Raw genomic sequence first — 27775 nt, 5'->3', positions numbered from 1 at the left:
TGGATATTTCACTGCTTCTTTGTCATTTGTTTTCTCACCACTATAAGACAGGAATGACAAAGCCAAGACTTTCAACAATTGCTCTCGTGCACAAACTAACTTCTCTGCCTCTAGCTTGTCTCTGGCTTCTCTTGTTTTTTTTTTGCAGTCTTTTTCTTTTTGGTTTTATAAAAACCTGTGTATAATTTAAATATGTTTATGTGCCTATGATGCTGCTGCATGCAAGATTTCCATGACCTCACTACTTATGCATGACAATAAACTGCAATTTAAGACTGAAAGAGTAAGGAATGACATTGATTGGCAGTTTTGTAGGCCTCATTATCTGGCAATCTTCATAAAATTGTACTAAAATGGGTGTGTACAATGCTGAAGATATTAAAAAAAAACCCCACAATAAATGTTCATGGTGGGTAGCACATTATGTCACAGTCACGTACACAGGCCCATTTTGCCTCACTCTTGACAATGGAGGAGACCTAGGGACAAAAAGATCAGTGTGGGAATGTGAAGGTGAATTAAAGTGTTTAGCAACCAGGAGATCAGGTAGGTCCAGTGGAATGAGCGAAGGTGTTCATTAAAACGACCGCCCAGTGTACGTTTGGTCTCGCCGATGTACGAGTCCACATCTTGAACAACAGGTACAGTAAATGCAGCTAAATGCAAATTGGAGGAACAGCGTCATATTTTGCTTGGGCACCTTACAACCCAGTTGTATGAATATTGCTTTTTCTAACTTAAAGTAACCCTGGCATTCCTTCTCTGTATCCCTCCCCCACCCAAGTCACACCAGCTTCTCGTTTTTACCCAACAAACAACTAATAATGGCCTGTTTCCTTTATCATCCTTACTTTTTTGGATCTTTCATTCAATTTTATTTCTCTACATCATCGTCTATATCTCATTTCCATTTCCCCTGACTAGTCTGAAGAAGGGTCTCGACCTGAAACGTCACCCATTCCTTCTCTCCAGAGATGCTGCCTGTCCCGCTCTTACTCCAGCTTTTTGTGTCTATTTTAGGATTAGGTTATTATCCTATTTAAGATTAGTTGCCACAACTACCTGAAGAATGAGTATGGGAATGAACTGTAGGATTACTGTAGGCATCTGTGGTTCTGTTTACAGCACGTTTAGAATAGAAAGTGTTTTAATAGCCTGGTGATGGCAAAAACCATAGAAGTGAAGAGGTCCATAATTTGAGCTATTGGGAATGAACTGAGGTGATGATTTGGGGCGAAGGAAGAATGCAGCAAGTGGTAAATTTTGGCTGTGTAAATTGAAATTCCATTGAAGTAATGATTAAAGTCTGCGTATTAGTTGGTGGAAAGGAATTTTCACCCTGCACATAGAAAATAGGTGCAGGAGGAGGCCATTCGGCTCTTCGAGCCAGCACCGCCATTCATTGTGATCATGGCTGATCGTACCCTATCAATAACTCATCTGAAAACCAAAAAACATTTGTCATCATTCCACCTTTGTGAAGAGTAAATTTGCAAACATTGCTCTGTAATAACAGGTACAGAATCTCACACATTAAGGAGTAATACCTTGACAACTTTTATTTTATATTATGGTGTTCAATCTGCTTGTCAGACCAGCAATTAGCTATGTGGACTGTTTCCGGGGAAGTATAATCACTGTTTAGAGTAGGTTCTGGCAAGGATAAAACACACACGGGAGGAATTCAATGGATTAGGCAGCATCTGTGGAGCAAATTGGACAAATAACATTTTGGATTGGGATTCTTCCGGACCCGTGCCAGAATCAACTTGCACTTAGAATAGATATGACAGAATCATTTGTTGGCTGCACAAGTATGCGGATTGAATAGTTAATGCAGTTTCTAAGAGATTGGGCAGCACAACAGCGCAGTGGTAGAGTTGCAGCCTAGTGTCAGAGACCCGGGTTTGATCCTAACTACGAGTGCTGTCCGTATGGACTTTGTACATTCTACCTATGACCGTATGGTGTTTTCTCCAGATGCTCCGGTTTCCTACCACACTCTAAAGACATACAGATTTGTAGATTAATTGGCTTCTGTAATTTGCTCTAGTGTATAGGATAGAACTAGTGTATGGGTGATTGTTGGTCAGCCTGGTCTCGGGGGGGCAGAAGGGCCTGTTTCTATGCTGCATCTCTAAACTAAACCTACCCATGTTAATGCCATGTTTATTAACAAAAAAATATTAGCAACTGAACTGTTGTAAAGTGGCAAATACCAAAAATATCAAGGAAGATATTTGAAGAGAAGCAACAAGATTTAGTTTGGTTTGAAACAAAAAACAGAAGACGCAACAAAAGAACAATGTAAAAGCTATGAAAGGCCCAGCAAACCAGGGGTGTCTATCGAGTGAAACAGAATTAACTGGCCAATTCTAATACAAAACAAATATTGTGGAATTTGGCATTGCTACCAGAAGGTGCCCGGTTGGAAGACGAGATACTGTTCTTCAAGTTTGTGTTGCACTTCATCAGAACTGTGCAGGAGGACACAGACCAAGAATAAGGGGTTGGCCATTTAGAATGGAGATGAGGAAAAACCTTTTTACCGAGAGAGTTGTGAATCTGTGGAATTCTCTGCCTCAGAGGCCAATTCTCTGGATGCTTTCAAGAGAGAGTTACTCTTAAAGATAGCAGATGGGGAGAAGGCAGGAACGTGGTACTGGTTTAATCCAAAGATAGACGTAAAATATTGGGAGTAGCTCAGCGGCACTAGCAGCATCTTTGGAGAGAAGGAATGGGTGATATTTCGGATCGAGACCCGTCTTCAGACCTGTAAGGTGGTCACTGAAACTGCATCTGGTTTCTTCAAAGTAAAGGAGACTACATTGTGAATGCAATACCCTCAACTAGATGGAGTGTAAGTGAATTGTTGCTCCACCTGGAAGGACTGTGTGTCCTTAATGACATTAATAAAAAATGTCTAGTTTGTGTAGGATAATGTTAATGCACGGTGATCGCTGGTCAGTGTGCACTTGGTGGGCCGAAGGGCCTGTTTCCGCATTGTATCTCTAAATTAAACTAAGGGCAATTTACAGTGGCCAATTAACCTACAAACCTGCACATCTTTGGAATGTGGGTGGAAACGGAGCATCCGTTGTTGTGAAGCAGCAGCTTCACTGCTGCACCACTGTTCTGCCCCTTTAGATATGACAGAAACAGAATTGGAGAGAATGGAGATTCAACCGGAACAAAGTAGTTGAAGATTGCTGAGGGAGTTGTTGGGCATAAAGTGGGGATTGGTTGTTAGTGCATTACCTAACAATTACACTAAAGTCATGCAGAAGTTTCTGCGATGGAGAAAGGGAAAAGTTTGATGTTTTCTGAAGCACGAGTTGTATTAAAAGAACATTAGATGTAGCAGATGAACAGAAGTTTGAGCGAGATGACACAGCAAAAATAATATATACAGCAGATTGGTTGGATCAGAGTAGGAATTGGGGATCTTATTAATGCAAAAAGTGACAAAGTTGAACAGGCAGCATCTCTGGAGAGAAGGAATGGGTGACACTTTGGGTCAATCCCGACTACGGATGCTGTCTGTAGAGTTTGTACATTCTCCCTGTGACTCCAGCTCCCTCCCACATTCCAAAGACATGCAGGGTTGTAGGTTAATTGACTCGAGTCAAATTGTAAATTATCCTGACTGTACGATGGTGTTATTGTACGGGGTTATCACTGGTCGGCGTGGACTCAGTGGGCCGAAAGGCCCGTTCCCGCACTGTATCTCCAAAGTCTAAAGATGAATAAAAGCACATGCATCAATTTTTAGTAAATTAGGTTAAATAAATCACTCGTACAATAAATATAGAACTTTATTTTAGATATATTTCCCCAATGCCTAGCAGGATTATATCACCACATTTTTAACAACCTGTTCAAAGTAAGTTATATACACTTTATATTCTTTTTACAATTCTTACAATTCACTAAAATCTGAGGCACTTGCTCAATTAAAAATATATACAATTCAAGATGTTAAAAGATTATTGTTTTTTTTTTAATTTGGGATGGGAAACTAGCAGATTTAGTCTGATGAAGGGTCCCGACCCAAAATGTCGCCTGTCTATTTCCCCCACACATTCTGCCTGAACCACTGAGTTCCTCCAGAACTTATTTTTTGCAGCAGGTTTAGGTAATAGTGCAGAACGATGCAACATCAACATTTGTATAATACAGATCAGTAGAATAAAAACTAAATGTGATAAGAAACACAAGTAATCAGTCAGGTGTATCAATATTGCCTTTATTCATGAATTCCAGAAAATGGCTGTTGTACAGTCACATTATTGCAATCACAGGCTATTCTCTACACTTTACAAGCAGAATAGTGATCACAGCAGGACCTCAGGTCCACTTCTCCCTATTTCGCCTCTATAGACGGGAGATAATTGTAGCTTTGCTCCTATCCCATCAAGAGGAACTAACTCAGCACAGTACTAACTAACTGAACTGTGTGATTAAATTGGATTAAACTTAAATATGTCCAAGTAGTTGATCACAGTCAAATACCAAGTTCCCCTGACCAACTTCTGCATGACTTTAGAGTAATTCAGCGCGGAAACAGGCTCTTCGGACTGACTTGCCTATGCCGACCAAGATGCCCCATCTACGCCAGTCTCACCTGCCCGACTTTGGCCCATATCCCTCTAAACCCTACCAATCCATGTACCTATCCAATTGTCTTTTAAATGTTGTTATAGTAAAGAAACTTTGTAAACAAAAAAGTTCCAATTTCATTATGATAATTGTGTACACACAGGAAAGTTTATAGTCTGAAAATCAACCATTTCACCAGGACTTATTCTACTATGTACACTGCTGAACAAAATAAACCTGTGCGTAAACAGGTATGTGGGAAGCAAAGATAAAAATAATCAGTTAAAATACATTCAGATGCAAATTAAAATATCTCATAACAATGCACTTAGGCATTTTATAGATATTTGTAATGCAGAACTTTTTGCTAATTTAATTTCCTTAAGGTGATCTGACATTTGGCATGTGACTCTAATGTCTGTCAATATTTAAGTGATGTTATCTCTTATCTCCACAAATGTTTTTTTAAAGTCAGTCCATTCTATGACTTATGGCCTTTTAATGTTTATTTTAGTGTCATGATACAGGACAAAATAGATTGCACCATAGATTACAGTACTCAGTAATTTTGCTGCTCCAAGATCTCAAATGGTTAGATTAATTACAAATGATGCTGAATGACTTATGCTGACAACATTATGGGTTTCAAGATCATTTTTCTAAATTTGCTGGTTGTTTGTATTTGCCTCCCTTCAATTTCTTTCAGTTTGACATAATTGAATGATCAAAACTAAATACAACTAAGTTCTCAGCATGGCCAATACAGTGGCACAGCTGACAGAGACACTGCCTCAACAGTGCCAGAGACCTGGTTCAGTCCTGAATTTGTGTGCTGTCTTCATGAATTTTAAATGTTCTCCTTGCAACTGCATGGGTTTCCTCCCAAACCCCTATGATGTGAGTTTATAGGTTAATTGGCCTCCGTAATTTGTCCCTTGTGTGTCGGGAGTGGATGGGAAAATGGGGTAATGTAGAACTAGTGTGAACGGACGTTCAATGGTAGGGCAAAAGATTGATTCCACGTTGTATCTTTAAGCTAAACTAAACCTTTTATACCCCTCTTCCCCATGTACCCCCCTCCGCACGCCACCCATTAATATTCCTTCCTCTAGCTTCACAATTCACACCTCTTCTCTCGTCTCACCACATATTTTATCTTTTTTATCACTGGCCTGCGTCCAGTCAACTCCCCCCTCACCTTTGTCCCCCCCGTTACCACAGTCTGAAATACCCACCCAAAACATTGCCTTTCCATGTTCTCCAGAGATGCTGCCTGACCTGCTGAGTTACTCCAGCACTTTGTATCTCTCTTTTTAATCAGCATCTGCAATTCTCGTGTCCACACTAAACTATGCAACCCATGCAGTCACGGGAAGAACGTACAAACTCCAACAGCACCCGTAGTCAGGATTGAACCCCGGTCTCTGGTGCTGTAAGGCAGCAACTCTACCGCTGCATCACTGTCCATATATGTGTGTGTGTGTGTGTGTGTGTGTGTGCGTGTGTGCGTGTGTGTGGTGCCAGACAATTATAATTTTTCATTTGCACCTCTGAAGTTTGGAGAAATGGGACATTTTCTTTATTGCACTTTTTACAAGCTCATCACGGGTCATCTATCAACAGTAACTATCCCCAAGCAGATTTCCTGTGGCTATCTATCCACAGGAAATATGCCATGTTATAAAACAGCTGGATAATTGCAAATTCATCTCATGTTGTATAAATTGGAACCATCCTTTATGAATGTGTATTAGAGTTACTGAGTCATACAGCATGGAAACATGCCAATAGGCCTGACTCGTTCAAGATGACCAAAGTGCCTTCCTGAGCTAGTCCCATTTGCCCCATATATCCCTATAACTGTCCTATCCATAACTGTCTTTTAGACACTGCAACTATACCTGCCTCCACCACTTCTCCTGACAGCTTATTCCATGTACCCACCAGAGACAGCCCAGAAAGTACATTTGTGCACAAAATACTTATCCCCTTTATAAAGATTTTAAGGCGTAAACATTTCATGTCATTGAAGTACAATAGCATTTGATTTCTTTTTTGAAAGAATAGTTATAAAGGCACACCATGGTTTATGTGGCATCATATTTTTGCTATATTAATGGCCTGAATCAACGTTTAAAGAGGAACAGCTGAAGCAGAATTAGACACCACATCAGAAACAAATCCTCATAAATGGACCCATCTATGATCATCATTGCACTAATTAAAAATACAAACCGAGTCACTCCTATCACCACACTATGTTATTATTCAAATAGTTTCATTAATAAATAGATTACTAAAATATAGTTTCCCTCTCATAGTAAAGATTTCCACTGATGTGATCTTTGAGATGTAAAAGACTCTCCTAAAAATTGGAGAAGAGAATTAAAGCAAAACACAAATTTGCTTTTTCTTTGCACATCATCCTTGTCAACAACCATGAAGGTTGCAGAAGGCAGAGGATTTGAAAGCCCTCAAGAGCTCAGAATTCAAAGTATTGTCACCTGAAGGTATCAGAAGTACAGTATTTGACATTTTCATTTCTGCTACTAAAACATTTCATTATGTTACAATGAAAAATTTAAGACTTTGAGGATTGCAGGATAATTAAATACTAATCAGGAAAACAATGATCGCCGAATCAAAAAGCTTAAAGTTGCCTAGATTCTAGCCTTTTAGTTTAAAAAAAAATCTTTCAAATATTTGTACAGACACTATTATGGCTTGTCTGTACCAGGGCAGGCACGCACATCAATAGGTTGATAAGAATTTGCCTTCTGGTTGAGAATATACAGAAAGCACAAACTGGTATGACCCCTTTTGTAGGAAGGAATGATGAAAACTTTCATTCACTAGATAAATGGAAAAATGAAAGAAAAATCTGGCACAAACTGTTTTCGAGTAAATAACGGGTCTAGAATTGAGGGTAATTCTTTCAGTTAATTGATGCATTCATGCTTAGTGCTTGGCTACCTTCCATTTAGAAAATATAATCACAATGTTCTTTTTACTTTCTCTATAAAACAAGGGCTTGGATGAGAAGCAGTTCCTTCGGAAGAAGGATATTTCTTTTGACCATTCTGAGATCCCTCTCAGGTGGCATCTCTTTAGTGAATGGCATATATCCCCCCCCTTCCCTCATGCAGGCAGGATCTGCCAGTCTACCATATCCATCATGCTGACATTAGGTGGAGCAGCAAAACCAGATCTGGCTGTTTTTCAACAAAGCCAATTGCGACTTTGCAAATCAAATATATAATTTGATCATCAGGGATCAGGTCCGCAATGATCCTGATATTCACTTACAACTTCCATCCACTAATGCTAAGAAAGCAAAATATGGTCAAGGAATGTCCAAACTGACTTCTAATAGATTGCACTTTGTGTCCATTCTTTCCCAAAATCAACCCGACCCCTCTTCCTGCCAAAAGAGATGCTCAATTGTCTCCCAAGGCAATCTAACCGAGTCATTTAGTCAGGTTTTTGATAAACTTGGTCATAAGCTTCCCTGTTATACTTGATCTAGCTTTAATTGAAGAATGCTTACTAATTACTTTGTTACCATCGATCACAAAATATTAAAATCCAGTGACAGACAAGGGAAGTTAGCTTTAAAACCATCATGTTACTGGAGGTTTCATTAGCTTTAGTTTTATTCACAAAAGCATGGTTAATTTAAGTAGACGTCACCCCTCTTTTACCATAATTAGTATTTGAAGGTAAGCTTGTAAAAAAAGAGCGATTCAAACCAATAATCTTTGCAATAAACTGAAGCATGTCTAACCTTGCAGTACAATTGTTTTTTTGGACATAGATGGAAAAAAATAATAATGCATTAAGTGAAGCAATTTAGTTTTTTGTCAGAGAAGAAGTTTTCTCATTTACAGGCACCTTTGGTTTGATAAACGAATCGGGCAAATTTTCGGCATAGTCCACCAAGTCGTAAGATTCACGCATATTCGATAGGCCGTACCAAAATACTATCCATTGTCCAGTTGTAAAGCTTCCATCACATTGCTTGAAATACCTGCACAAATGAAAGACATCTGAAATTGGCTGCGTACTGACTTGTCTATGGTAACAATAAAGGACACTAACTCTTTCGGAAGAAAAGGGATTAAAATAAAAGATAAAAGAGGAAGAAATGCAGTCAAATAAATGAAAAACTAGTGCACTTGCACACTACAGGGTGAAAAAAACATGCCATGCTGGAGGAACTCAGCAGGTCAGCAAGTCCCTGTGGAGGGAATGGACCAACAATGTTTCTGGCCCAATCTGAAGAAAGGTCCCGACCTGAAGTCTGAAGAAGGGTTTTTACCCGAAACATTGCCTATTTCCTTTGCTCCATAATTGCTGCCTCACTCGCTGAGTTTCTCCAGCATTTTTGTCTTCCTTCGATTTTCCAGCATCTGCAGTTCCTTCTTAAACATCCTGACCTGAAGCGTTGCTTGTTATTCAGCACTGATTATCTTTAATGTCCATCCTGTTGTGTTCCTTGAAGCCCTCTCTAATCACATTGATTGATAGATTCAATTCACATTGTGTAAATTCTATGGATAAAATTAGAATTATCTGAAGCCTCACTATTGATATGTAAACTTTGTAGTGCAGGTTACTTTAAAATATAAAGTATAGTTCAAAGATAAATTTACCAAGGGTTGATTCTGTTTGTTGCTCTTGATCTCCAAAAAAGTGACTCAAAGTCCTGTTGAATACATTCCCATAACATCAGACTCGTCCCTTGGCCCCGTTTACTCGTACTGACAACAAATTTATCAAGATAGGGCATCCCATTCAAGACGGCTTCTGTGGTGATAATTGCAGCGGCACTGTACCTGTGGGAAGATAGATCGAGATTAGCTGAGTAAGCAATTTAAAATCCATTCTAACGTTATAATTTATCGCAACATTTCATACCGCATGTCAGTATTTTGGCTACAAATTAATGTTGCACAAAAAATGTGCCTCATTACATTTCAGTGTATTCAACAATAATCTGCCTTAGTTCTGCTTCAGTTTTAGATCTGTGTTACACCAAATGATGTCAAAGCCACAGCTGCATCATTTTGCATTCCTCGGAATAATTAAATGCATTTTTATTTCCCATTTGGATTTTTCTGTGCCATATAGCCGCGGAGGCATCCTTAGACTTGTGTTCAAGCAGTTATTAATTAAATCTGTCTACTTGTTGGGGAATAAGCCAGAGTCGGACTCTGCTCTGCATTGAGTTAGTCAGTCTCAGTTAGGAAGATAGAGGGATTGTCACAAACTGGCTTCAGTAGGTTTGAGCCAGATGAGGGAGTGGGAAGCATGGAAATGGGGGAGATGCAATTATGGGTCTTCTTGAGGGTCTTCTGCAAGTGTAAACATCAGGTGAGCAGTGAAGTTGCATTCTTCTGCAATGGCCTAAACATTCTGGTGCTCCAGATGCGATGTACTAGACTGGCAGTATGTAGTAGGCCAACATATATTCTGAGTTTGGGGCCAGCACCAAGTTTCATCGTGTGAGGTTCAAGATACCTCAGATAGATTGAAGGAAGAGAAGGGAACTAGGCCGGCAATTGGCCAGCGATTGTAGTGCCAGCCATTTGGGGGACGTGGGGGTGAGATCTCTAGGTTTGATTTTGGCTTTGGGGAATCTGGGTGGGATTGTTATGTTCTGCTCCATGGTGGTAGGAGTCAACCATGATTGAGTGGGTGCAGAGGAGGTTAGAGACAAAGTCTATGGTGGTGGTGGGGTGATAGGACCACAAATGGGTTGGGTTTTGTTAGTACAGAGGCCAAAGAAAACCTCTCCAAGTAAGTAGCTTAAAAGGGTTCCACCAAGAATTGTTCAAAGTGGGTCAATCCACAGTGTCTGATTTGGTCAGATAATCTTCTTTAGATTTTGATGAAGCAAGTCTCATATTCATTATGTTCATTGTGAAAGTCACCATCTGCAAAGGTGGGTTGATCTATCTGATGGGACAGCTGAATTTGGCAGACGTGCTGTCCAAAGGTGCGATGTACACCGATGTGTGGCACTGGGTACTTGTTGAAGGATTCTGTGCCTGGGGTGCATTCACAGGGAGGTCCCAGAAGTAACTCTCCCACCTTTGTGAAATGAGCAATCGAAGATGTGCTGGCGTTGGAGAGGGTCCAGAGGAGGTTTACGAGTATGATCGCAGGAATGATTGGGTTAGCATATAATGAGCGTTTGACGGCACTGGGCCTGTACTCCTGGGAGTTTAGGATGAAGGGGTATCTCATTGAAACTTACTGACTAGTGAAAGGCTGGATAGAGTGGATGTGGAGAGGATGTTTCCACTAACGGGAGAGTCTAGGACCAGAGGCCATAGCTTCAGAATAAAAGGATGTACCTTTCAAAAGGAAATGAGGAGGAATTTCTTTAGTCAGAGGGTGGTGAATCTGTGGAATTCATTGCCACAGACGGCTGTGGAGGCCAAGTTAATGGATATTTTGAAGGCAAAGATTGACAGATTCTTGATTAGAATGGGTGTTGGTGGTAATGGAGAGAAGGCAGGAGAATGGGGTTGAGAGGGACCTATAGATCAGCCATGATTGAACGGTGGAGTAGACTTGATGGGCCGAATGGCCTAATTCTGCTCCTAGCCAATCAAATACCCAATTGCTTGGCTCATCCAATCAGAATACCATTTAACCGTGTAGACATTGTGATGGCAGTGGAGTTTCTGGCCTTGGGTTTTTTCTGTCTGTGATAAATCTCAACTTGGATTTCATCAATGCCCCTGATTTACCTTAATCCTTCCTATATTATGCATTAGTTTCACTTCCCAATCATGTCTAAGTTAACAATAACCAGCTGCAACCATTTGCAGTTATTACACCACTTGAGGTAGAAAAAGGTGTACAAGGTAAAGGAGAAATAAACGGCAGTGGTAGCAAATCTCTTACCCTTCAGACAAATAAACAGAATGTAGCTTGGGCTTTATTACTGACATGTAGTCCTCGTATAGCTCTTTCCCGAAAGATTTATTTATGAGCATCATTAGACGGCCTGTGTCTATTTCCTCAAGGTGTGTATACTTGCGGATGGGTTCTGCATTTTTGAAAAGAGTTCCCGCTCCTGAAACAAATTCAGAAAGAATATTCAGGGGTCATCTTCTCAAATGTGGTGCAAAGATGTTAACGGTATATTTTCCTCAGTTCTTGTCCAAGCTTTGCATTCCTTGATGGGGAAATCTTCCCTGGATAGCAGCCACTCTGTATGGGCACTCGGTGTCCATTGTTACTAAAACATTGCTACTAAAACAAGCCCCATCTTGTCCCAGTACAACACTAACCATACATGTTTCCAGAGACTGGTAAGTCAGCAAGTACAAACCCTGGACATTTCTTCCCCTCCAAGCCCAGCTAAAATTACAATATGCAGATTGAACCTGGGGTTCTCTTAATCTATTTACCAAATAAACTTAAAGACAGACACAGAAAGCTGGAGTAACTCAGCGGGTCAGACAGCATCTCTGGAGAGAAGGAATATGTGCCGTTTCAGGTTGAGACCTTACTTCAATCTGAAGAAGGGTCTCAACCTGAAACGTCACCTATTCCTTTTCTCCAGAGATATTGCCTGACCCGCTGAGTTTCTCCAGCTTTGCGCGTCTGTCTTTGTTTAAAACCTGCATCATCATTCCTCCCTAAACATACCAAATCAACTTGTTGAGTCAATAGAAATATTGACCAATATTCAACTTTATTTTCTGAGTTTCAACACACTTCAGTTATTCAGTGAATACCGATAGTGACTTTTTATTGTCAACGTGATGTGTGTGGTGCTGAAAGTGACAGGGTTTAATGTCTATCCTAGACTACTCTTGAGAAAGTGGCAGATAGCCAGATATTCAAATATATGCTTTGTCTTAGACGGCATTCAGCATTTTGAGCGCTGGATTTGCAGATATACAAAAAAGTGGAAAGTATTGAATCAAACTTCTTCATCATGAAGACAGTGGAAAGGGTTTGGAGACGAGACATCTATTGCAGAAATATCCAGCCACTGATCTGCTTTTGAACCACACTGTATCTATATCATCAGTTCTGTTAAGTTTCGAGACATTGGTGAAAATTAAGGTATTGGTGGGGGTGTTTTCACAAAGGTGATGCTCTTGAATGGCATGAAGAGCGCTTTGGGGATAGTCATTGCTTGCTGCTTGTGTATCACTTGTGTTACATGCTACTCTTCCACACATCTCCATTAGGGTGGAAGTGTCCAACACTAGACGGTATAGCTATAAGATAAGAGCGGGGACGTTCAATGGAAATGTGTTGGTCGGGTCATTTTACAGAGTGGTGGGCGCCTGGAACGCATAGCCAGGGGTGGTGCGATAATGTACACTTAGAGGCTTTTAGACAGGCACATGGCAGGGGAGGCATTTGCTTTTCGGTTACGACATCCCAATATTTTGGTAAGATTGATATGGTTCAGTTCAATTGGATGGTATGCATTCATTCTGAACAAAGTAGAAGGACATGGCCTCACTTATTACCACAATCAAAATTAGTTTTGAGGCCCAGCATAGTGTGCAGGGCAAGGACAACAGCTTACCAGCAAATTTCTGTCTTAGCTGGTGAGCTACCAGCAGTCAACAGTATCGTGAAAACTGTATAAGATTTTTAATTGGTTCTCTCTTATTCTACTGCATATAATGATCAACGCAAGCTCATTCCTGGTAATGTATAAATCCTCAAATAAACACGGCTGGCTGCCAGTACCTCAGGCACTCCAGCTCACTAGTGGATTCACTGATAGGCACCAGGTCCACTTTAAGAAAAATATGCTTTTAATAGCACACTGCTCAAGGGCATGGTTTGTGCCGGGGTTTTAATTAATTTCTACCCTTGCATGTTATCACATTATGTGATAACATAAAACGGGAACTCAAAGAAATGGGAAAGCATTAAGGTGGATTAGAGGATATGGAAATCTGCACCAGGGAATCATGTGCTTGTAGGTGACCTAATCAAAAATGTATTAGAATGAATCAGGAATCAAAGTGCAGCTGTGGAGGATCAGATAGAGATATCTGGAGGCTGTTAGTTATTTGATTGGCTTTCTCTGCAAGTAGAGTGAGACCTGATGGAAGTACAGGTGCACAACCTTTTATCCGAAATACCAAATAACGAAAAACTCCGAATAGCGGACATTTTTTCGGTCCTTGAAGAAAGGTCCTTGAAGACGTTCACCGAGGGCGGCCTGCAGAGGTGACAGCGGAACCTCCGGTCGGTCCTCGAAGAAAGGGGAACTAAATCCCCATTCATAAAAGAGAAGGTGAGGGTATATTGCGCGGGAGGGTTAATAATTGACAATCTGCTGCTGCCTGCCCGCTGAGTTAAAAAGTTCCCACGGTAGACTCACGATACACAGTGTATCGTGAGTCTTGCGTGGGAACTTTTTAACTCAGCGGGCAGGCAGCAGCAGATTGTCACTCCCTTCAGTTTCACCCCACCTACACCCCTCTGCTTCCTGGCCATGTGTGTGACCCCTTCCCTCCCCTCTCCAGCTCCCCGCCCATTGCACTGGCGCGGGGGCTTTGCACTGTCTTCACGTCGGCGATGCCAGCAGGTCAGTGCCAGTCACCGGAGACGTCAGGACCAACAGGACACCGACCCCCAGGCCCACTGCAAGCACAGAGATCCCAGAGCCTCACAGCCAGCAGCAGCCCAGCCCCGTTCTAACTCCAGAGGAACACGCTCCCCCCCGTAAGGACAGAAGCTGATGGTGTGCAAGGTACGTCTTGTTCTTGGGGTTGCGGATGAGGGGGCGCAGCTCGGGCTGTGGGCGAACTGCCACTTGTCGCTGTAGCGGCCCATTGGGGAGCAGGTTCCTGTTGGACCTGACGTCTCCGGCCACCCCCCTGGACAGGAGCTGAGACTGGGAACTGTACCGCCCTTGCCCCCTCCCTCTGCAACTGCAAACAACCCCACTCTCCTGCTCACCTGCAAGGATGGAGACGTCAGGCTCACCAGAAGCCGCTCCCCGATGGGCCGCTACGGCAACAAGTGGCAGTTCGCCCACAGCCCGAGCTGCGCCCCCTCATCGGGTCACCGACCCCCAGGCCCACTGCAAGCACGGAGATCCCAGCCCCGCTCCAACTCCAGAGGAACACGCTCCCCGTAGGGGCAGAGGGTGATAATGTGCACGGTACGTCTTGTTCTTGGGGTGGCGCAGCTCGGGCTGTGGGCGAACTGCCACTTGTCGCCGTAGCGGCCCATCGGAGAGCGGATTCCTCTGGAGTTGGAGGGGGAGGGGGGTATTGTGCTGTTTGATCGCCCCCTGCTATCCCAGGGACAGGGAGACACAGCGGCTTTTGAGAATGGTGGGCAATCACTTCCAAAGTTCTGCCCACACAGTCAGTACACCTCTCCTACACTTGTCTCTCGCACTAAGATCATCTCGCAGAGAATGATCCCAGCCTAATCCTCCCTATTCTCTACTATTCTGCAAGAAAAAACTACTTTGAAGACTCAAACTCGCGATCGAGTAACTGCCGGGATCGAGGCGCAAACTCGCGACCTTGCGGATATGAGCCGAGCACTCTACCACTAAGCCAGCCGTTAAAACCTACGCTAAAAATCTTCCATTCCGAAAGCCGAAAAATTCCGAATTACGAAAAGTGTCTGGACCCAAGGCTTTCGGATAAAAGGTTGTGCACCTGTATATAAAGTTATGAGAGGTAAAATGGAATAGACAGTACCTTTTTCCCAAGGGTGGAACTGTCAAAGACTGGAGGTCATAACATTAAGGTGAGTGGGAAACTTTAAAGTTTCAGTTTTAGTTTAGTTTATTATCACATGTGCCGAGGCACAGTGAAAAGCTTTTGTTGCGTCCTATCCAGTCAGCAGAAAGACAATACATGATTACAATCGAGTCATTTAGATTGTATAGATACATGATAAGGGAATAGCGTTTAGAGCAAGGTAAAGCCAGCAAAGTCCGATCAAGGATAGTCCCAGGGTCACCAATGAGGCCATAATTCTAATTCGCCCCTTTTTTTTTGTTCTTTTGTCCTGTTTTAGTTAATTTTTGGTTTTATTTGATTGTGTCGTGTATGGGTGTGGGGGGAACATGTTTTTGGTCTCTTCCTTCGGGGGGGATGCGACTTCTCTTGTCGTATCCCCCGTGTCCGTCTCTGTCTGCGCCGAGGTCTAATGACGGAGCTGGGGCAACGTTCCAGCGGCAACATCGGAGCTGTGGCGTTCTGGCAGCAGCGGCGACCCGGCAGCGGCGCTTTGGCGTTCCGGCGGCAGCGGCGACCCAGCAGCGGCGCTTTGGCTTTGGCAGCGGCGCTTTGGCGTTCCGGCGGCAGCGGCGACCCAGCAGCGGCGCTTTGGCTTTCCGGCGGCAGCAGTGACCCGGCAGCGGCGCTTTGGCGTTCCGGCGGCAGCGGCGACCCAGCAGCGGCGCTTTGGCTTTCCGGCGGCAGCGGTGACCCGGCAGCCGCGCTTTGGCGACCGGCGGCAGTGGTGACCCGGCAGCGGCGCTTTGGCGTTCCAACGGCAGCGGCGACCCGGCAGCGGCGCTTTGGCTTTCCGGCGGCAGCGGTGACCCGGCAGCGGAGCTGTGGCGTTCCGACGGCAACATCGGAGATGTAGCGTTCCAGTGGCAGCGGCAGCGACGACCCGGCAGCATCGGAGATGTGGCGTTCCGGCGGCAGTGACGACCTGACCTCGGAGGACGACAACGTCGGGAGCTCACAGGTCGGAGCAGAGGGAGAACAAGGAGGGAAGAGACAAGAACTTTAAGATTTTTGCCTTCCATCACAGTGAGGTGTTTGGTGAACTCACTGTGGTGGATGTTAAATTTGTGTTTATTGGGTGTTTTTGTCATTTTTATTATATGTATGACTGCAGGCAACGAAAGGTCTGAATGACAATAAAGGCTACTTTCCTTTTAATGTGGATGTCCCAACCTTGTTGACAGATCCTGCCAGTGAGTCTGTCGTCATGATCTGCTGCTGACTCTGTGGCGTGGCGCAGTAGCAGAGCACAAATTCCAACATTTTGCAGCATTTAAGTTGGCAAGTCCGCTTGTGAATCCTGTGCCAACGGGTCAGGAGGGTATGGAGGGGAGGGGGTTATGGAGGGAGTGACTGAGGGTAGGGGGTGACTGAGGGTAGGGGAAAGGAGGGAGAGGTAAGGGTGGGAGGGGAGTGAAGAGGAGGAGGAGGGAGTGTTGGGGGATGAGGAGAAATGAGCCGCACCTGCACAGTTGGGGCTATGGGTGAGTGGTGGAATATTGCTTTGGGGGATCGGGGCCCAATGGGTCCCACTTGGTCTAGTTTCATTTAAAATTGTGATCATTTCCTAATCATTTTGATTACTCAATTGTGTTAACTTTATCATAGAGTGCAATGCATTCCCTAATAATGTACATTTTTTAACATAATTCAAATATCGATAGGATTAGGGTTGCAGGAAAGTAAGTAAAATTTTATGAGGCAGTCCGAAAGAATATTCAGTCTATATTAATAGGAGAGGGAATTAGACTATATCAGTCTGAAGGGTCCCAACCTGAAAAGTCACCGATCCATGTTCTGCAGAGCAGCTGCCTGACCTGTTGAGTTACTCCAGCATTTTGTGTCTTTTTTATGGATATCTAAACAGGTTTTTTGTCTCGTCCTGAACCAGTTCACTAGAAATTGCAAACTGCATTCTGAGCTTATCTAGAACAGATTTAGCCAGGTTTTGAGTTGGGACAACAGACACCCGAATTATGGAGTTTAATATTCGATCTAATGAAAATGTATTATTTTCTTCTAAGTATCTCTATTTTAAATGATAGCAGGCTTTTTCCATTCAGTTTTTTTCACTCCTTGACTAGTAAGATAGTCCTTGCCGAGCTAACAAACCCTCAAACCCAAACCAGATAAATCACTAAATTATGAAAAGTACAAATACACAGGATTTGCTAGCTTTGTGCAGGACTTGGGAACAAGTGGCCCAACAGGGAAGCGTTAAACAAGGACATCCTGCTGTTCACTGTTGCAAGTCAGAGCAAGGCATCCCACAGGAGGGATGACATGTAATGCCAGGAATGGGATAAGGATTCCGATATAGTGCAGTGCAGTCATAACTTTGCTATCTTTAGCATGGGACCAAAGTATTCAAGACCTCTGTCTGAAAGTCAAGCGCATAAAGTTTCATTGTACTGAGATCAATATATCTGTCCCACACAATTGTTAAACCTCAGGGATCACAGTGGCCCAGATCTTGCTGTGCTAAGCAAGTGGTGTTGTGAACCATTTGCATTTACCCAGATGATGCGGATGTGGGTATCTGATTCTGTGTACTCATTACTTCTGTGATCATTAGCCTATATTGTCTTCCAGATTGTCAATGCCTCTTTTTTTTAAATCTGCATCCATGTTTTATAGTTTCTCCAAGTCCTGTGACAATTACTTAATTCCTACACTTTTCCCATGATCTCGGCACTCCCATAATTCTGGCCTACTGTCCAACTTCAGTTTTAATTACTGTGTCATTAGCAACTGTGTCATCAGCTACCTGGGCCACAAGTTCTAGAATTCCTATTTCATACCTCCCGAGTCTCAGTATATGGAAATGAGGTACTGCAGATGCTAGTTTACCAAGGAAAGACACAAAATGCTGGAGTAACTCAGCGGGTCAGGCAGCACCCCTGTTTCAGGTAGGTCCTGATCCAAAACATCATCCATGTTCTCCAGGGATGCTGCCTGACAAGCTGAATTACTCTAGTATCCCTGTCTCTCATTTTGGCTTCATCTTAATATATACTCTTTTGCGGCTCAGTGTAAAATTGGGTTTTATAATGCTGCTGTGGATTTACCCGGGGAAGTTTTGCGATGCTAAAAGTGTAATATAAAGTTATTCAAAAAACAAAAGTCTTTGTATTGAAAAATCTAACATCCATCCGTAACTATAGTTTCTTCTCTCTCTACATGTTTTGACTGCTGACTAAATGGAACATTTTTGTTTGTGATTGTTGATATTTCTCATTTTGAATTACCACCACCAAAATACTACTACGAACTTGCTAGCATCAAGGTCGACAAAAAAAAGCTGGATTAACTCAGCGGGACCGACAGCATCTCTGGAGAGAAGGAATGGATGATGTTTCGGGTCGAGGTCCTTCTTCAGACTGAAGAAGGGTCTCGACCCGATACGTTGAAACCCGAAAAGATGAGTTACTTCAGCTTTTTGTGTCGATCTTCGGTTTAATGCAGCATCTGCAGTTCCTTCATCAAATTCACTTTCTGATTCTCACAGCGAGGAAACAGTGAACTCACAACATTGCAGCATGATTATCTTCAATAAACAACTAAGAAATATACTTTTTTTTAAAAAGTTGATTTTATTGGTAAAATATGATTATTATCCGATTTATTTTCACCGTGTCTCAGTAGATGTGACAAGAATAAATCAATACCTTTTTTCAAGTTTCCACGAGCTTCAAATACACATCCCTCTTTGCTTTTCACAGTATTGAAACCCATCACATATTTACTCGCTTACAAAATGAAGACTCAACACACTGCTCCCCACATCCTTCGGAACCACACGTGTTTCTGTGCCAAGCTTGGCATTATTTAATTACTACATACCAATTTTACCTTGTTTCAACCTATTGTATGCCATGCCCATCTTTAGTATGTTATATTAGAAACATAGAAAATAGGTGCAGGAGTAGGCCATTCGAGACTGCACCGCCATTCAATATGATCATGGCTGATCATCCAACTCAGTATCCTGTACCTGCCTTCTCTCCATACCCCTTGATCCCTTTAGCCACAAGGGCCACATCTAACTCCCTCTTAAATATAGCCAATGAACTGGCCTCAACTACCTTCTGTGGCAGAGAATTTGAGATTCACCAGTCTCTGTGTGAAAAATTGATATTGAGCCTGTCATTCAGATGGTTCCTAGCCCTGTTACTGTTGACAGCTATTATTGTTATTATGAGCAATGCATAGAGTACTAGAATAACTTGGCAGGTTCTGCAGCATCTGGGAAGGAAGTTGACTTGACAATGTTTCGGGTAGGGCCCGTCTTCAGAGTTTGCATCTCTTTATGTGTCAGTGGTGGTGATGGGGACAGATACAATAGAGGCATTTGAGGCTTTTGGATCGGCAAAGAGACATGCAGGGAATGGAGGGGTATGGATCACGTGGAGTTTAGCATAGCATTGCGCCATTTTTCAGTGCAGGGTCAGAGGGCCTGTTCCTGTGCTGTACCTTTCTATGTTCTATTGTTGTTATTATATCAACTATCTAAGTAAGAGATAATAAATGTAGAATCTGTCAATTGCAAGTAGAAAAACATATTTTGCAATGTTATTCTACTGACGATCTTTCAATAGTTCCTATTTCCATTATACAAATGCAGTAACACCCTTAATGACAATGGTACCTTTATGACTGAAGAGCTCTGCGAGAATGGTGTCGGCTGATGTGATGACTGCAGAAGATTCTAAGGGCATGTGGTTGAGCAGATCGGTTATCACCTTGGCTTTCTGTTCCTCTTTGTCACTAATCCAGTTAGTATTTGATAGAAGATCGAGGTCAGATGGAAGATTGACCTGTCCCACCACCTGTGTCGTGTAAAAGGGCACATCACTGAGAACTGACAGGAACAACAAAGACATTTTATGATTGCTTCATATTACATTTGGACCTTTACTTGGGAACAGTAAATCTGGGTGAATCAGGAAATGCTATACAATTGGGACAGAAGAGATTGCAGATGCTGGAATCTTGAGCAAAAAATAGTGCTGGATGAAGTCAGCAGGTCGGGCAGCATCTGTGGAGAGTATGGTTAAATTACATTGCGAGTCTGGATCTTTGGACTGAAGAAGGTTCCAGACTGAAAATGTCATCAGTCCATTCCCTCCATTGATACTGACTGACCCATTAGGTTTCTCCAGCATTTTGTTTTTTTGTTCAGTTATACAGTTGCTGCTTTAAATCTTATGAAACTGCTATTAACTTATCTACTACCCAAATAGTGGCTATATTTTTAAAAAGGGTACAAATTTATTTTATGGATATTAACACTATATCCTGATTTCATCCCCCTTAACCCTTCCTCAGGAATATACTGATATTAAGTATCGCCGTATCATTACTATTTATATATTTATATGAAGAATTTCAGAAGATGTATATAGTTATTTTATTTTTCAGAGAGCACCAAACCATTTAAAAATTTTGAAGACCTTACCTCACAGATTAATTATTCCCCAATTTTACTGCAGATAGTCACCATAGTAAGGTTCAAAATCACAAAGTGGTACTGGCCATATTAAAAATATCAATATTCAAGGATATTATTAAAACCTTTGATGGGATAAACATATCTAACAATCACTAGAAATATCTGAGGCAGATTATTTAATTGGCTGGAACTATTTTGAAATAAATGCTAAAAATCCAAACCTATACTGAAATGAAGGGTTGGGTGATGTTTTGGGTCGAGACTACCTTATCTATACACTTCCTTATCTATGTACCTCCCACTCCCCAGACATTAGTCTGAAGAAGGGTCACGACCCGAAACGTCACCCATTCTCTCCAGAGATGTTGCCAGGCCTGCTGAGTTACTCCTGCTTTTTATGTCTATTCTCTCTCCAGAGATACTGCCTGTCTCGCTGAATTATTCCAGCATTTTGTGTATATCTTCGATTTAAACCAGCATCTGCAGTTCCTTCCTACACATACTGAAATGAAGGGTGCTTAATAAATGACGTTACAATTGGACATCATACTGGGGGGTACTTTGGTTGTAAATTTGTTCTGTGTCACACGTGCTAATACATTGTGTGTTGAATGCATTTATGTTGTATGCTGCTTCTGGCTCCATTGTCATTCACTTCCAAGATGCTAGAAATCTCAGACACAAAGAAACTCCAAAATTTCAGAAATACTTGGCAAATCATGCAACTCTTATCCCGAGAGAAACAGCTATAAATGGTCAACTAAATTACATTTTTTAACAAAACTGACAAAGGCCAATAACATGAAAGGTGAACACTGTTTCTCTCTCCGCAGTTGATGTCTGACCTGCTGAGTATTTCCAAGATTTTTTTCCCTTTTATTTCAATATAAAACATGACCATGCGAATTTTTATTACTAAATCATAGTTTTCTCAATGAGCCACAATAGTAAAATGCAAAGCTCAATGAGAAAACTAGACTTTTGCAAGTTCATCATAGCTTTTGTAAATCAATGACCTACCTAGAATTTAAAGTCTTTACAGTATCTGTTATTATTCTAGTCAGATCGTAAATGTGAGGTTTGGCCATTTCGGTTCAATTGACACCGCTGATTATGATTAAGAGTAGAAGTTTCATCTTTGCTTAATCAAAAGTTGTGCATTAATTTGTGGGGATTACATAGGTATTATAAACAAACAGCAGTGAACTGATTTTCCATGTAATGATAATATATATTGTATACTTTAAGAAAGCTTTGTTAATGGTGCATAATTACAAGATGACTGACATACATTAGTTAGATGTGTATGAAACAGCAATAATGTTTAGCTGACAGGTAAACATACAAATAAATGGTACATCATTGGTATCGTATAAGGATGTAGATTACTGGAAATTACTATATTACGTAAGGCAGAAAAATGAAAAATATCTATATTGGTTAATAAAGTTTGAGAAAGGTACATGTTAGATAACAAATTATTGAGAAAGTTATACATTAGATAAAAATTACTGAACAATAAATTAAATGTCAAATCATTGGGTGATTATACATTGGGTAAAATTACTGAGCATTATCTTTATATTGGGTTACAATGAAAATTATTGTAAAGAAAATTAGATATCAAAGCTGCAAATTATTGAGAAAAACATATTACAAAATATCCATTAGATTCCATCTGTTCAAAATATCCGCCCACTGTATCTCAAACATGCACATTACATGCACAATGCTCCTTCAGCCTAATACACAACCATTGCATCCACTTGCAACTAACTGCAGCTTGCATGCTACAAAGCTCGTCACATTCTGCATATCCTACCTTTTTACTGCCACAATAGTAAACAGCTTGCAGCACACAAAACATAGACTGAATGTCCATCAATGTAAACCACATTAAAAAAAAATCACACAATAAAGACACACAAAAAGAATCCTAAAGGGCCATTTAAAAAAAAGATACATGCCGAGGGCTCCTGTTTGTGTGAAGGCGGAGAGTTGTATTTCAGATCCTATAATGATACTCCTTCCGCGCTTGGCCGGCCTCAAACCTCACGAGGAACAAACATCATTGTCATGGATACCAATATGTATCCTCTATTACTGTTCATATTTAAAACTCAATAATAATTATACTCAACCAATTCAGTAAATGGTTCAAATCAATTATTTCACTAATATTTGCAGCTTCATGTTTGCTTTTGTTTCCTAAGCTCACGCATGGAGTATTGTGTGCTCGATCTTATTGTGCTGAAATCAAAACCCTTCTCATTTTTGGATTGGGGAGAGAAATGCTAGACATTGTCACATTCTGAGTTCAAGTTAGGAAACTTGGTGAACTCACCTCAGGCCTGTTGCCAAAGGGAAAACGGGATTATCAGAAGCTCTTTGCCAAGGCAGGTTCCCTACACCATTTTGAAAGGCACCATTTTGAGAGGCTTCTTCCCTGAATGAAAGATTGCAGGACTCTGGCAGATTAATAGAGGATTAATGAAAAAAAGGCCAATCAAAATTGAAAAACAAATAATTGTTCTGATATGGACATGAAAAATGTTGGTTGCACTGGAGTCGGTCCAGTCTGGCACTGGTCGCTTTCCTGGGAGTTTTTCTTCCAGCTTGGCAGATAAGGACATCCTGGCTGTAACATTGTGCCTCACCTTTGTGGTACAATTGAGATTTGGTCCTCCAAGGTACAGCCTCTGTGGATCTCAATGATTTGGAAAAAAAATACAAAAATAAGTAAGAATGTAAAAGACTGGAGGGATCTTGGTTATCAAAACATTGGCTGGCATAACACTAAAATAGTCACAAAAAACCCCCATGAAAGGTGGGATTTGGTGTACTTAGTGAATAATTGTACTCAGTCTTCCATTGGGGCAAGTCCATATGCCAGGGGCTGTACTGTTGCCAGCAGAGGCAAAATGAACAAGGAAGAAGTGGAGTGTATTCTTCCAACCATCTCAATGGACTCGTGCCAGAAATGACTCCACAAAACGTACCTGTAGACTCTCCTCACAGCTGGTACCAACAGAGATAGTCCGACCCTGAAAACGCACGTTGGCACTTGAAGCAGCGTTTTGACAACGACGAAACTGAAAAACAATTACAATGAGGTCTTCTTGTCTCGTGCAGGCCAGCCTCAGAAGTGGGTCTGAAATTGGCAACACCAGGGACCATGCTGGCAGTGGGTGGTCCGTGCCAGTCTCCTGGTTCATGATCTGAACTTCCTTCGAATGGCACAATTTAACAAATGTGGCATGCAACACATTGGTGAGGCCGCATTTGAGTATTGTACTCAGTTCTGGTCACCAAGCTATAGGAAGAATGTCATTAAGCTGGAAAGAGTACAGAGATTTACGAGGCCGTTGCCAGGACTCGAGAGCCTCAGCTCCAGGGAGGTTGGGCAGGCTAGGACTTTATTCCTTAGATCACAGGAGGCAGAAGGGTGATGTTATAAAGGTGTATAACAATCACAAGGGGAATAAATAGGGTGAATGTACTGAGTTTTTGTTTAAACCCAAATTAGTGGAATTAAGAACCAGAGGCCATATGTTTAAGGTGAGAGGGGTAAGATTTAATAGGAACCCAAGGGACAATTTATTTCTGAGTATGGTGGGTAGATGGAACAAGCTGCCAGAGGAGGTAATTGAGGCAGGTACAAGACAACATTTAAAATACATTTGGACAGATATATGGATAGGAAAGGTATATAGGGATATGGGCCAAACGCAGACAAGTGGGACTAGAGTACATGGGGTATTTTGGTCAGCATGCACAGGTTGTATGACTCTAAACAGGCCACCCTCTTGCAAAGGTACTGAAACCACAATGAATTATTACAATTCTGTTGAACCCAGTGTCAGCATTGAGCACGTCTGTGTTAGCTATGGTACAGCTCATTACAGAGTAAAGCTCCCTCTACCCTTACTGAGCAAAATACTTTCGTTCCAGTTTTATTTCCAACGCAACATAATTTTGAAGTTTAGTGGATAATTGTGCAAAGCAATGGGTACAGTGATGTGGGAACACCTCAACTAGAATTAGAAAGAGGGTGACCAGACCATTTGAAACCACCTGAAGGAGAAGATTTTCACCTAGGTCATGTGAATTACAGGTCCTGAGGTTCAATCGCTACCTAAAACCTTAAACAAAGGAAGCCTTGGCCCCACTGTTAAAGAAGAAGGAAAGTATTACGGAACACTTTAAAAACAAAGTAGAATGTTACTTATACATCCAATTAACAAAAGCATCCAAACATAAAGCGCTGATTCCTATATTATTGTTGGTAAAGACACGGGTTCGATCCCGACTACAGGTGCTGTCTGTACGAAGTTTGTACGTTCTCCCCGAGACCTGCGTGCATTTTCTCCGGGATCTCCAGTTTTCTCACACTCCAAAGACGTACAGGTTTGTAGGCTAATTGGCTTGGTATAATTGTAAATTGTCCCTAGTGTGTGTAGGATGGTGTGCGGGGATTGCTGGTCGGCGCGGACGGTGTGAGTCTATTTCCGCACTATATCTCTGAACTAAAGTTCACTACTTGCAGCAATAATCTGTGCTGCATGGTGGATGAGCAAGAGCTCAGGAACTGACACTGGTAGGATCCCATGCAGAGTTAGATATAGCTCTTAGAGCTAACGGAATCAAGGGAAATGGGGTACTGATTCTGGTTGATCAGCCATGATCATATAGTATGACGGTGCTGGCTCGAAGGGCTGAATGGCCTATGTTTCTATGATCAAGAATTTTGTTTAGAGATACAGCATAGAAACGGGATCTTCGGCCCACCGAGTCCACACCGACCATCCATCACCTACCTGTTCACATTATTTCTATGTTACATTATTTCTACTTTCTCATCCACTTCCTACACACTGGGGACAATTTTACAGAATCTAATTCACTTGTAGACCCGCAGGTCCTATGATGTGTGAGGGAACCGGAGCACCTGGAGGAAACCCACACAGTCGTAGAGAGAACGTGCAAACTCCACAGACAGTACCAAAGGTCAGGATCAAATCCAGGTCTCTGACAATGAGGCTGCGGCTCTTCACAAACTGTCGCATTCAAACTTCCTTCAACTCTGGTATCAGTTGTAACTCAACATGCATATAATGTGGATAAATGTGAGGTTATCCATTTTGGTCAGGAAAGCAGACTATTATCTAAATGGTGGCCGATTGGGAAAGGGAAACAGACCTGGGTGATCTGCGAATGGTATGTTTTCATGAAGACCTGCCACTTTCTGCTGGACACAAAGCAGGTCGCATTCAAACCTCCTTCAACTCTTGTATCCACAGTTGTATCCACAGTTGTAACATGGGGGTTGGATGCCACATATCTGAGCTTTCACTGTATCAATATTAACTGAGCTTTCACTGTATCAATACTAACAAAGTCAACATTTAATTCTCATCCCTAACTGTTAGTCTTTAGTAATGGTGCTGGTAAGTACAGGCCCACACCCCTCGTGAATCAATGAGGTCCATCCAGCGAGGACAGATATCTGGTGTAGTCCCTGCTAGGACATATCATGGGACAGCTGCAAGTCATAGAGTCCAACAGTGTGGAAATAGGCCCTTCGGCCCAACTTGCCCACACCGGCCAACATGTCCCAGCTACACTAGTTCTAGCCCCAGATACATTTGGCCCATATCCCTCTAAACCTGTCCTATCCATGTACCTGTCAAAATGTTTCTGAAACTTTGCGATAATATACTGTAAGCATAAGTGAACCATACTGTTGTGGGGCTGCAGCCTAATCTGAATGAGGATGGACAGATTCCCTTTCCTTGGGAATCACCTTTCCAAATATCTGGTATTTTCAGGGGCATCATTATTGATGTTATATTTTTAAAAATAAAATATGTCAGATTAATGTAGTCCCCAGATGCTGAGGTGAGATTAAAACTCTTGTCTTTCATTATTCCAGATCTCTGAATTCTTAGTCCAGTAACTCGTGCACTAAACAGCATAGTTGGTGCTGACTCAACAAAGCACAATTGTTTTGATCATTTTGATTAGCTGTGCATATATATCAATGCTGCAGCCTGCACTGAAGCAACCCTGTAAATGTCATTTGGACTCTACTGCACTGGTTATTGCACTGTGTTCAGTCCTGATTTCATCCAGCATCTGATGACTGAGCATCCCATCCATTCGAGAATTCTCCTCACCTTATTCCAAGTGCCTGACCCCTTTATCCAGAGACTGCTAGTTCCAGATCCACAGGGTCCTTGCGACCACCTTGCCAATCCCTCTCGGAATCTCGTTTTCACTTCTCAGAACTACCGAACAGCAGAGATGTTGTTAAACGGAAAGCTGTGCCGATGTGGCATTCATTTTCTGGGTTTGGAGTTGAGCCCGAGACTGTCAACATACGAGATAAGATTGGATATGGCAAAGACCCAAACTTGTTACAGAACAAGTTATGTAATTAGGATAGGAACTAACTGCTCAATTGGAAGGTAAACACAGACAACAGCGTACCATGTGATCTGTTGCTGTGTTGCAACATCTATGCATCTCTGCATATTATTTGCTTGTTTACCAACCTTAAGTTTTTGTATGTAGTAACTAATCAAAGCTATCGAAATTATTTATTTAATCTATAATTGGTTATGACCGGGTTCTATAACCAGGGTGACCGGGTTCTATAACCAGACGGTGGCAAAACACATTGAACAATAAACATTTCCCAACAGCTAACAGTTCTTAATAACATAACTCACTGGCTACTACACTGAGACTTAATGTGTTTGTCAGATTCCTATTCCTATTTTTGGTTTAAAATAAATGTCTTCACTCTTCCATTAAAATTTAATTCAAAGCATTGAACGTTCCTATTTTAACATCTCAAATTCCTTCATTTCATTACCTTCAATAATTTGGAAGGGTACTCCACTCATGCTTTCACTCCGTATTTACAAAAACAGATCCATATCAGGGGTAGAAATCCAGAGACACCTTT

General features: G+C 41.9%; 1 protein-coding gene across 3 annotated transcripts in view; it reads right to left on the bottom strand.

The window, feature by feature from the left end:
• Window positions 1-5703: 5703 nt before the first annotated feature.
• The window catches only part of nags (N-acetylglutamate synthase), a 47399-nt gene continuing 25327 nt past the window's right edge, over window positions 5704-27775 (bottom strand). The window contains exons 4-8 of one of the 3 annotated variants that reach the window (XM_055657236.1): window positions 23805-23897; window positions 20002-20182; window positions 11515-11686; window positions 9252-9434; window positions 5704-8626 (exon numbers count right to left, since the gene is read on the bottom strand). In XM_055657236.1, coding sequence (XP_055513211.1) covers window positions 8449-8626; window positions 9252-9434; window positions 11515-11686; window positions 20002-20182; window positions 23805-23897 — 807 coding nt within the window. In that variant the 3' untranslated portion in view covers window positions 5704-8448. Of the gene's footprint in view, window positions 8627-9251; window positions 9435-11514; window positions 11687-20001; window positions 20183-23462; window positions 23505-23804; window positions 23898-27775 lie in introns of all 3 variants that reach the window. The other 2 variants (XM_055657237.1, XM_055657238.1) reach the window with 2 other exon arrangements.

Source organism: Leucoraja erinacea, chromosome 27 (assembly GCF_028641065.1).
Source record: "Leucoraja erinacea ecotype New England chromosome 27, Leri_hhj_1, whole genome shotgun sequence".
In the NCBI taxonomy this organism is placed as follows: Eukaryota; Metazoa; Chordata; class Chondrichthyes; order Rajiformes; family Rajidae; genus Leucoraja; species Leucoraja erinaceus.
Note: the sequence above shows the minus strand (reverse complement) of the source record. Positions and strands in the feature narration are given on the sequence as shown.